The sequence below is a fragment of the Chelonia mydas genome, chromosome 6 (assembly GCF_015237465.2).
Source record: "Chelonia mydas isolate rCheMyd1 chromosome 6, rCheMyd1.pri.v2, whole genome shotgun sequence".
NCBI lineage: Eukaryota > Metazoa > Chordata > Testudines > Cheloniidae > Chelonia > Chelonia mydas.
The window spans coordinates 29378445-29390918 of NC_051246.2; the positions used below are offsets into that span (position 1 = coordinate 29378445).

Sequence of the window (12474 nt, forward strand, 5' to 3'; positions counted from 1 at the left end):
TTCCTAACGTCAGATACAGAAATGATACAAGCATACAAATTGGATAATCACATTCAGTAAATCATAACCTTTCCAATGATACCTTACATGACACATCTTGCATAAACTATATCTGTTATACCATATCTATATCATAAGCATATTTCCATAAAGAATATGTAGTACAGCATCACAGTCTCTTTTAACAGTTACATGTTGTGCTTGCCATTCCAACCATTGTCAGAAACATGCACACATAAAGGAGTGTAGATGAATTTGTGTGAGTGGCCAGAAAGGATCAAAGATAGTCTATGAAGGACTTCTATTCCATTGTACAATATTCCTTATTCTCGTACTATATAAAGTGCTTTATCTGATTGTGCATCATGGGGAAGAGCACATGTCATTCCTCTAGCTTTCCTGATGAGTTATTTACCTCCTGGAGATTGCAGAGATCAGTGTTTAAAAGGTGCAGTCATTCAAACATGCTACACATGTTCAGTGCTGGTTTCCATGCAAGTCACAGATTCTGAGGGTGCAGCATTTAATTTTTTTTTCAAAGTGATTTTGTGTGTTTAATTTGTCAGAGCAAGTCTTTTATTATTTGTCACATAGCTGAACAAAATTAAAGAGGAATCTCATATGGCTCTCTGAAAAATAACATTAAAATAGCTCTCTATCCTCTCCCAAAAATATTGCACAAATCTGTCCACGTTAAATAAACTGTGCTAAATTACTACTATGTAACAAATAAGAATTGGATTATTTAGCATAAATTTGTGGAGTTTGTTTTTCCCTTGGGGTTCCTGAATAAAGGCCTCAAGCAGTTGTGATTTTTGTTCACATAAAACCTGCAAGGTCAAAGCTATGAGGCATTTTTATTTAGTAAAGAAATGTAAGTGTAAGAGATCATATCAGTGTTAAACACAGGGCTAACTCCATTGGTTTCATTCAGTTCAGCATTTGGGAGAGTAGGAATTGTGGTTAGGGCATAAGCCTAGGTTGGGGGACCCCTGGGAGACCTTGGTTCAAGACCCTGCTTTGCCACAGACTTCCTGTGTGACTGTGGGCAAGTTTTTACTTAGTCTCTCTGTGCCTCCGTTTCCCATGTGTAAAATGGAGAGGACAGTGCTTACCTACCTCACAGAAGAGTTGAGGATAAACACATTAAAGATTGTGAAGCACTCCAATACTGTGGTGATGGGGACCATGTAAAGTACCTTAGATATATTTACGCTTTAGTAAGTGAGATCACAATCAGTGACTCTTATTTTTCAATAGCCTTTCTTATGACTAAAACCCATCTTACTAAGATTTCCTTTTTCCTACTCCTCCCTCAATTTTAATAAAACTAAACATCTCATTTTAAAATATTACCCTATTTGCTCTTTACCCGTAGCTTGAATATCAGGAGCCTTGAAGATTTTACTGGAGAAGCTGAACAGTACATCTGAGTCAAGAAAACATTATTTTAAAATGCTAAGAGCCCTACAGCCATTGATCAAATGGCCAGATGTTGGTGTTGGATATAGTGTGTGGTACCATCCAAGAAAATCGGGTGTTGGTTCTCAGAAACTGGTTTATCAATTTGTTAACTTTGTGCCAAAGTTAAGAAAAGTATGTGACAAAACTTAATTTCCTTAGAGTGCGTGAGGAATTTATAGTATCAAGTCAAGTCCTTTTTAACAGCTCGGCAGTTCAGCCTGTTATCCAGATAAGTCCCTAGGAACCAGAGCCAATGCTTGGCTTATATGTACAGAAAATATCTCACTGTAATCCAAGTTGTGTTTGAGCTCTGATCCACACCTGGTGAGTTGGAAGTTTCTTTCCACTCCACAGACACCATTGCACACTTGAAAACACACGTTGTCACGCACTGATTAATGGAGACTTGGTAGCAGTGATTTAACAGTTACTAATAAAAAAAAACCCTTCATTCAGGCATTCCTATTTTAGAGCTATAAAATTGTGGAGCGAGACTGGAGCAACACCCTTTACTGACAAAACTGTTAGTATCCTCAAAGTGAGGGAGAGATTGACACTGATAGCTTTGTGAAGGAGGGTTACCTTTAGGCCTTGTGAGTTTTATAAAATCCAACATGGTATGTAGCAAGTGTCTTTATTTCTGAAGGTGCTTTCTTTTTCGAAGGTAGCATTTTTATGTGGCAGTTGCTATGGTGACTATTATTTTTATTGACTAGCAAAGAAACATGTTACGTAAAGCACATAAAACTTTCTAATTTTTCTCAAATGTTCAGGTGTTTCTTTTTCTAAGGCCAGGATTTGTGTATCAAGGGAGAGGGTTTCCGCTTTGGTCTGACTTCCCCGGTCCCCCACCCACCCCACACAGACCACCCTTCTTTGGACAACTCCTCTCAGGGGAAAGTATAGATGGTCTGGAAAAGAAAATCTCTCTTCATGCAGATGATATTCTCCTATAAATGCCTCAGTGACTGGCATTAGCCTACTGCAAGCATTCAACCTAATCTCTGACTACAAAGTAAACAAATCTAAATCAGGAGCTCTGATAAGAGGGCACCAATTCTCCGGAATCTTGAGTCCTGTAACTGGAATAAAGAAGGTTTCTGATGTCTTGGAACCACAACTGATCAATAAGAACCTCTATAATAATACTGAAACCATTAAACAAATTAAATCAGATTTCTACCACTAGTTGCCACAGGTAGAATAGAAGGAATGAAATTAATGTGCTACCAAGATTTCTATTCCTTTTCCATTTTCTACCCCTGATATAGCCAAAAAACTGTCCTGGAACCCCAAGTTTCCATTGTCATTTGGATGGGAGCAAATGCAGAATTAAACACAAGCTTCTTTATGTGCTCAGATACTACAAACGGCGAAATAGATAAGAAAGGAACTAGAGAACTGGGTCTCTGGAACTTCTCCATGTATTATCAAGAAACCTACATAAAATATGTAACAGCCTAGAAATCTGATACCACAAAATAATGTAGCCAGTTAGAACAATGGCTTGCAAAAGGAAGCTCCAGATACACCATTCCTTTTCAAAGCTTTACAGTTTGATGCAGGATCCTTTCCACATGTGCTTGCATAAACTAATTTAAGGAATCCTGTGAGGCTTGCTGTTGCGATCTTCCCTTCAGTTGAGAATCTTGCCCATCTGAAGATGATTGCGTGATGCCCAAAGTGAACAGAAAAGTTTGATTTTTGTCAGAGAAAATGTTGGATTGTTCCAGAATTTGGTATTGAGTGAAGAATGGAGAGAGGATTCTGCAGTGACACAGAAAGGCACAAGGAGCAACTAAAAGTGGAGTTTCTCTTCAGAGGACCAAAGAATTAGGAGTAAATCATGGCTGTGAGATACAGCACAATAAAGAACAGTGAGCTACTTTTCAATAGGAAGCCATAAGGGAGTATAAGACCTACCGACCTCTCCCAGAACCCTTAAACACATTGACTAGTACTTACATGGGTAGTCTATAGTCCCATTAAACTCAGGGCTTGTCTACACTGCGAAGTTGTAGACAAAACTTTTATCTTTCACGGATACTTTAAACCCCACCCCGCCCCCCACGAAAGACAAAAGTTTTGCCGACGCACGTGTGAACGCAGCTTTGTCGGCAGAAGCGCTCTCCTACCAACAAAGCTAACGCCGCTCACGGGGCTGGAAGTATTTTGTTGGCAAAAGTGCCAACAAAGTACCGAAAAAGAGCGTTTACACTCCCTGACTTTTAGCGACAAGGCTGTGTCAACACAGCCTTGTCTCTAAAAACTGCGTGGTGTAGATAAGCCCTCAGTGACTATTCTCACAAAATAATTACTACTCAAAATAAGTAAGGGTTGCAGAATCAGGACGCTGGTCTTTAGAAACCATCGGATATTTGGTATTAAGATCCAAGTGTTCATTTAGCAATGTGTAGCCTACATTCTGCTACTACTGTATGTCTGTTTACACTTTTCCTGTGTTCCTGTTCTAAGCACAAATGCAGTCACTAGATTTAACTGAATAGCATTATGCCGATCCTGTGTATGCTGAACCTTTCTGCTGTGTCAATCCAAGGTGTCTGTTGCTTCATTCAACTGTGTTAAGAACACAGATAATTATGCCCCAGCATTTTTGTCCTAACTCCTACAGAGGAAGATCTCTTTAATTTTTTGCTAAAGTAATTGCTTTAAATAAAAACTTGAGGGGTGACTCTAAGCTCTGCCTCTAAGAGAGACAGAACTCAGAGCAAAGGGTAGGAGGAGCTAAAGCAGCTTTCATTCATTTTCACCCTCCCGATCCTGGGCTGTTCCAGGACCCTTAGCATAATATAGGAAACTGGGGGGCTGTCTAAGTTATCCCTGTGAGCCACAGCACTGCCCTAACTCTCCACAGCTGACAGCACTGCTCCCCGAAACATTTCTCCTGCCCCAGCCCCTCCCCCAGCTCATTCCCTACATCAGGGTTTGCAGCTGGGTCCTCAGAAGGCAGCCTTCCATGGTGGCTGCATCAGGGAATCCTCATTCGGCTGCAACCGGGGCTATTACAGCCCCCTTTTTGTCACTGCGACCTTTTTACCTGGTGTCAAGGAGCCAGAGTGGGAGTGAGGCTTTCACACTAGACTGTTATCTGCTTAATTGTTATAATTCATTTTCTGACTTTGACTGTAAGTTTGTCATGGATGCTTAAAATTACAGAATCTTTAAAATGCAAAGAGTATAAAGGTCTATTGAATTTTAAGACAAATTACTCTTGACTTCTCCCCCCCCCACCCCCCCAACAAGAATAATATCTGTCTTGTTCACTAACACCTCCTGGAATGCTTTTTGGTACCTTTTTGAAAGTTGGCATGTCATTTTATTTCTGACTATGTAGAACAAAACAGCTTTTTCTGAAAACATGCCATAAGAGTACCTTGTGGTTCATGGTGAAGAGTACTCTGTGATTCATGGTGAATCACACACCCCTATAACTTCTTCAGAGTGAGAGAGTAAATACAGTTGTAACATTTGCTCATGATGAGTGATCCCAGATTTGCTCTCTGAACCATCAGTCTTTGAGCAAAGCTATTATTGTACGATTTCAGTTTAATGTATCTTCATGAAGATTTAGATTTGTTTCTATGAGCTAGATCCTAAAATGGTATAAATCTGCTTAACTTGATTGAAGTCAATTTATTAATCTTGTTCACACGACTTTTTTAAGGAGAGGGCATTTATTCTTGTGGGAGGGAATGCTGCTTTCATCCATAGAAACTCCTGTGTGTGACTTCAGAATAATGTCGGTGTGTAATTTCCAAAAAAAGATTTCAAACCACTGCTTGCCTGTTCCCAGCGACTCTCCAGAATGCAAACATACAAACAGTGAAAATGAGTTGCATCTAGAGCATCTGATCACATACACTTTGCATATTCTTTTTCTATAAAACTCAAGCCTGCCAATAGCACTTTCTTTGGTGTTTACATAAAAGAAACAAAATCAGTGTGAGTTATTTTTCAGTTTTACGAGCACAGTTTGCTGTTTTAAGTAAAAGGATCAGAGTTGTCCAGAGGAGTTGAGATTACACTAACATCAGCAGTTTTTCTGTTTGCTTTGGTTTTATTACACTTTTTGGCACCATAGCTAATTTCTAATCAAGTAAATGTGTTTGAAAGCATGGTTCAAGGGGAAATCTTACATTTCTATACAAGATATGTTAAATGTATTGAAATCCAGTTTCATAAGTAAGGCACTATTACTACTACTTCACTGTAATAGTTTTATAACTAGTGCAATTCTCTTTGACGGAAGCAAACTAGTTTGCAGAGATACATTATGGATTAATATTTGGATGACAACAGGAAGACTAAGGAAAGCTAGCATGCGAGTCTTTCGCCACAGGGCCGCTGGTTCCAATACATCAAAGGCTAGTGGCAACACAAAACTTTCGCCTTCTGATGGGTGTTCTTTAGCTTTCATGAAATATAGTGTTGGTCTTAGCCAAGTTTCTGATGGAAGACGCCCATTGGCAGACTCAACAGAGGGTAAAGGTTGACAGGGATGAGCCACATGAGTGGAGCAGCACAGGGAAACTTAAATCTCCCCATTCCCTGCAATATCTGAAGGAAGGGGTTAGCCTCTGGAGCGGTCAACCCAGCTGTTTATGAGTCTGATCCAAAGCCCACTGAAGTCAGTGGAAAGTTATGACTTCCAAAGACTTCCATTGACTTCAATGGGCTTTGGATCAAGCCCTTCACGGGCACTAAATTCACTTAGGAAAAGTTTTTCTTTATTTAAAAATAGAACAGATTAAAGGCCAATAAATAAAACCAACTAGCCTCACCTCATTTTACAAACTCTGTCCTGTGGTTCTAAAGGCTTACACAGATAAGCAGGGGCATGGAGTAAGGACTTTATTTTTAATCTCATATGACTCAGCTCAATAATAATTAGCCTTTCTTCTGCTTCTGTGGGCCTCCTGCACTGCACAGCTGCAGCAGCTAACCTTGGTTCCTTAGAGAAAATTATCTCCGGGAATTGATTTCCGAGCAAGGGTATTCATATCTCGCTTACTCTTCCGTATCTTCATCCCTGGGATGCACAGCTGTTGAAGAACCTCAGTCCAATCCACTGTCGTGCTGAATAGCTCACCATTGCAAGAGCACCATCAGTTTAGGGGGGAGGGATAGCTCAGTGGTTTGAGCATTGGCCTGCTAAACCTAGGGTTGTGATTTCAATCCTTGAGGGGGCCATTTAGGGTTCTGGGGCACAATTGGGGATTGGTCCTGCTTTGAGCAGTGGGTTGGACTAGATGACCTCCTGAGGTCCCTTCCAACTCTGATATTCTATGAATCTATACTGTTCTGTACATTTTTGGTCAGAGTTTCCTCTGTTGAGATCCCTGTTTGAGGAGAGGGAGTATGGGGGAGAAGAGAGAGAGAGAAGTCTGTGCACAGTTCTTCTCAGAAAGTATTAGGATACTTAAGTAAATGACATTTCTGTTTGTAGAAATAGTTATCCCTTAGCATCTTAAGACTGCTATTAGACTGTAGCTTTCGGTGATGACTTCTTCAAAGTTTAATCAAATGGGCCAGGGAAAGTGATAGAAATATCCTACAAGTGATATTCAGACGGGATTGAGATATTCTGCACGCCAACTCTGTGCTTTCTATCATGCCCTGAAGCATCCTCAATGGACCGTCCACAATGGATGCATTTTGGAGAAGATACACCTTTCTCTGAATTAATGTACCAGTGTTTAATAGATTGAAACCAAAGCTTAGTAAAACTCCACCATTTTCCATCTCTGCTTCCTTCTAGAAGTTTTTCATAATATGTTCTTGAACTTCTTCATTTTAAGGATCTCATCTTTCAACTGCCATTTCCATCCAGTCTTTCCAGTGTTTTCTGTACCAGCTAGGATGCGTTGACTAATGTTTTCAAAAACAGCTGCAAAGTATAAATCCCTGGCACCTCATATTTTTGAATTTTCTATATCTGCTTCCCCACTCGTTGTACAAAGCATTTGATTAAAAACAGCACTTTCTCTACAGTGGAAAAACATTGTAGTGTCTTTTGAAATTATCCAGGTATATTGGTGTTTTACTCAGTCTTATTGTCGTTTACCATCCTGTTTGCTACTTGGATGATAGCCAGACATACATAGATTGCTTCACCTTGTGCTGGTTTAAATACCTTTCACTACTTTCCAGCAGATATTCTGAGCAATAATTTTTCTGTCATCATTCATCAAGTTATTTTTTTCTTTTCTTTTTGTAAAATCTGCTACATCTTTTTGTGTATAATTGTATCTCTTCTTAGTATCTTAGGACTGCTATGATCTCTAGCTCCAAATAGAGCAATATTGTGGTTTGTTTCTTGCTGCCCTAAGCAGGCTACATGTGTTGCAGGACAGCAGCCTCTATAGGACTATTACTCTGCTGCTTATGTAGGTGGGCAGGGGGTGGGTATAGCTTTGAATCTGCCCCCTCAATGCACAGCCAGTACAGCTGATGTGAAACAGAGGGGAAAGTATTTTATCCATGTAAAGGGTTGCTACAGATTACTTTCTCACTGAAGAAAGGGGGAAACCAGACTCTCAAATTGTAGCTCTGTGAGGGTACATCTGTACTGCAATTAGACACCTGCGGCCAGCCCATGCCAGCTGACTCGCAATCATGGGGCTTGGGATAAGGGGCTGTTTAAGGGACTTCCTGTTTAAGGGATCCTTTCACCTTGCAGAGTCCTAGAGACCGGGCTTCACCCTGAGCCCAAATGTCTACATCACAAATAAACAGCCTCTTAGCCCGAGCCCTGCGAGTCCAAGTCACCTGGCATGGGCCAGCCATTATATTTCTTGAAACAGCAGATTCTCTTTTTTAAATATTTTTTGAAATAAAAGTAGAAGAAATTTATGTACAGTGGAGCTATGAGGTGGGGCGGGGGAGGGGCAGTAGGGAGCTAGTTATTTCTCCCTGATTCTGAGGCTAGCCCTGGCCCCAGTGCAACCTAGAGCAGCTACGGGGCTGCTCTAAAATGCACCATTGACAAAGAGCCTTTAATGGACCCAATGCCAATGGAGGATTGGTTTGTCAAAACAGAGTTCCACAACACCCCGTGCACCCCCGTCTCTACCACCCCAATAAACCTACTAAGTTGGACTGGGAGTGGGCACAGACATAGGACCTGGCTGCCATGCATTTGCACCAGCAGGGATTTCCCCTCAGGCAGGGGTCTGCTTGGCATTTTGTGGCCTGGGGTCACATCAAGGGGTTGTTATGCCATTGGGAATCTGGCCCAAAGAACACAATACAAGTTTCAGTCACAAGTTGTGTCTGACAAAAAGATCATTCCAAGTAGAGCAGGAATTTGCATGTTAAAGCAGTTAGCACGGATAGACATTTTAGAAGTTTGTCTTTATGCTCTTTTAAAAAAAAACACTTTTAATTATGCTCTTCAGCACTAAGTTCTGCTTCCCAGTTCCCTTTTGACATGTGGATCTTGCTCTTTAAGAACCTGATTCCTCTAGCACTTGTACATTCCTAGCTAGAATATTAACAAGCCTCTCTCAAACCAACACTTGGATATGCTCCTATCATAATGAATGGATTCAGTATCTTGGTTTTCTTTCAGTAACAGAAGTTTACATGAATAGGAGGGAGTCGGGCCAGTGCTAATTATGAAAAAGCTATTTTTAATATGTCATACTTATGCCATGTCTTCTTATTACTTTCTCAGATTCTGACACTGAACAATGTTTTGCTTTGTTTTTGTAGGTAATGCAAATGGACCAGAAATTGAACCTCATTACAGATATGCTGCATCACCTGGTTTCCAGTCAGCAGGCTGGCCAAAGCAGTAATGGATCATCTCAGAGAAGCAACCCTGTTAACTCAGATCACTTCCTCCCTAACAACACCCTCCCCACTTATGAACAACTGACAATACCAAGAAGAATCCAAGACGACATATCCTGATATGGTAGAAATACAGGTGGTTGTTTTTCCCCTTTTTAAATGGAACTGAAGGTTGTGAATCTGGAAAGAGTTAAATTTCTCAGCCACATGGAACACACATGACTACTGAATCAATGTTTCTAGCCTCCGAAACACTCCTTCCAATGACAGTCACTCATATCAGATGAAGGTTTATCAACCTAACACACCTCAAGGCCTCTGTGCTGTGTTGTACAGCACAGTACACTCTTAAGTTCCATTTTTATTTTGTTCAAGAACAGTCGAGTGCAATTCATCATGGCACTGCAAGACCAAAACAATATAAAAGGCAGGCAAAATAGCAAGGAATTTGTGGCTCCTTTTAAAGGAAAAATAGTAATACTTGAACTTAGATAGCAATGTGTGCATTCTGTTTATGAATCTACTGATAGCAATATAGTTTTACTAGTTAGATTTTAAAGCAAAATGGGGTAACATGTTGATTTTATTGTATAAACATACCACTGACATTCTAGAGAATGACAAACCGCACAGTTAATTATTTTCTTTTTCCTGTTACATGAACACTTACCAGATAATGACTAGATTTTCTTTTTAATCTGTTTTTCTTCAGGGAAGAAGTAGTGGTTAATCTGAAACAATACTATTTATAGAGGACAGTGCTATAGATTTTTTAAGATACGAAGTTTTCATGGGAGAAGGATAAAATATTGCAATGAAAAAAAAAAATTCTGCTTTCTAGAAAACTGCTGCCAAAGAGTTTATATATAAATGTTAACACAACTATCTAAATGTGCTTGTCCAGAAAGATCTTTTAAAAACGAGTGTTCACTGCTTTTATATTTTTCTATATCTAATTTCTGTAGCATTATTTCCAAAAATGTTACAAGTAAATACATGCAAAAGTCTAAAGCAACTGGATCTTGCTGGTCAAGTGCTTGAATCCACCAGTTATTGGGCATCCACAGCTCCCATAGGAACCAAGGCCCCAGTCAGAAATGCATCTCTAGTCGGTACAGCATGTAAGCACATACATTAAGTCCTTAAGCATGTTTTTTCCTGATTAGGGATAGACTTAAGCACATACCTAAGTGCTTTCCTGAATCAGGGACTCAAATCACTCAGCTCTCAACAGGAAATACTCAACACCCCCAAAGCCTTAGGCCGTAATGTAGAGGACCACGGCCATTAAAACCAAAGACTCACATTGACTTGGTCATTCAGGCTCCAAATCTCGCTTGTCACACTCATACAAGTAGTCCCTGCTGAAGTCAGTGGGCCAAATTCTGCCCTCATTTATGCCAGTGTAAATCTGGAGTAACTCCACTGAAGTTAATGGAGTTCCTCCACATTTATTTTTGTATTAATGAGAGCAGAATTTGGCCCAGTGTGACTACTCACATGAGTGAGGTGAACAGGATTTGGACTTAGGTGACTTAGAGTGAAATTCACCCCGTACAGAAAGCCAGCACAAAGCCTATCCACTTTGAAGGCTTCAGTAGGACTTAAATGGTGCACAAGTCTTGTATTGGCTCTCTAAACATGGATGAAGTTCACCCTGGTTGAGAGAGTGACCGAAAATGGTGATTACAAAACAAATATTTAGGCCAAATTAATGACTAGGTTTATTGCAGGTAAATGAAGAGGAGGGTAGATGGGTCACAAACTCTTCTACTGTTGTAGCAATAGATATAAAAATCAAAGATCTGAATATTTAGTCCTGTACATTTGAAAGGAATTGGACTGTATTGCAAAACGGATGCCCCACTTAATATTACATAGTTAACCTCACCACACTTCAACATATGAGTAATATGAAATACTTGTGCATATCGATTGAATTGAGCTCACAGGGTAGTATAGGTAATAGGTCTGGGCTTTGTTTTAAACATTTCATCTTCTAACATGTTTTATCTCGGTTGGATTATAGAGCAAAGCTTACTGTATCTCCTCATACCAACTGTTAACATGATTCAGTCTTGCTGCTATACAGTAGATCATTTTAAGGGTTTAGAAATTTACAGATGTAAACAGGGACTATTTCTGGGCATTATGTTTTATAGAAATCAAAAATAATTGTGATGATTTTGAATTTGTTTTTTTAATGAGGTTCACTGTGTAATTTCAGGTTATTAATCTGACTGTTAATTTCCTAATAAAATACAGGACAGAGATGCTATGCCTTTGATTTGTTCGGAACTCCACAGACTTGGTACATTCCAGAAAGACTGGTATTTTTTCTGGGTCCGTCACCATGGTGTGTGCATGCCTTATTTGAAACACAAGAGCTCAGTAAGAGTGACCAACCTCCGTCCTCCTGTTCTGCCTGCATCTTAAGTAGAGAGCTGTGAAAACAGGATTTAATCTGTTGAGAAGACACAGGCAAAGAGATGTGTCCTGTTGCTCTTTCTAAAAGCAACCAGGTTCGTGCTTACACATATTTCCAGAGGCACAGGGCTGCTACCAAGAAAGCTCTGCCTCCAGCACCCAAACCTTCCAAGATCATGTCTTCATTTTCTTTCTGGCAGGTAAACCTCAGTACTAATAACATTGAACACAACACATTTCACGCCAAAGGATCTAAAAGCCATCACTTTACACACTGGTGTGTGAATGTATACATTTCAGAAACCACCTTCACCAAAATCCTGTTCTAAACTCTTCCTAAAAGATTTCAAACCTTGCAGTGGTTATTTCTCAGGTCTACAACTAGCTATTCCAGATCTGGATCCAGTCATTTCTTTCAGAAACATGGTACCAGCTCCTAAATCCTTTCTGACTTAACTCTTCATTCTGCAGGAGAGTGTGTCCTTCTAGGAGGAAGACTGATATCTTTTCCAAAGGAAGCATGGGGTCAAATAACCATTGACATTTAGGGTCCTAGTCATTCTTGAAAGATTGCTCTGCCAGTGTAAAGAGGCCTTAAAGGCCGGAGGCAAGTAAAGGGGATTAATGTAAAAGAGGATCATGTCCAATTTCTCCTCCATTTTCCCCACATCTGATTTCTTTTTTCATTCCTTCAGAAGAACCACCCAAGAAAGAAGAGATCATATTTTGCTGTCAGTAATGCCAATGTAAATCTAGAGCAACTCCTTT

The 12474-nt window shown here is 40.0% G+C and overlaps 1 protein-coding gene across 2 annotated transcripts in view; it reads left to right on the plus strand.

Annotated features, from left to right (window-relative positions):
• Window positions 1-11550, plus strand: part of KCNQ1 (potassium voltage-gated channel subfamily Q member 1) — a 534879-nt gene extending 523329 nt beyond the window's left edge. For both annotated transcript variants that reach the window (XM_007062959.4, XM_027825414.3), the window contains one exon: window positions 9199-11550. In XM_007062959.4, the coding sequence (XP_007063021.3) occupies window positions 9199-9399 (201 nt within the window). In that variant the 3' untranslated portion in view covers window positions 9400-11550. The remainder of the gene's footprint in view (window positions 1-9198) is intronic.
• Window positions 11551-12474: the final 924 nt, after the last annotated feature.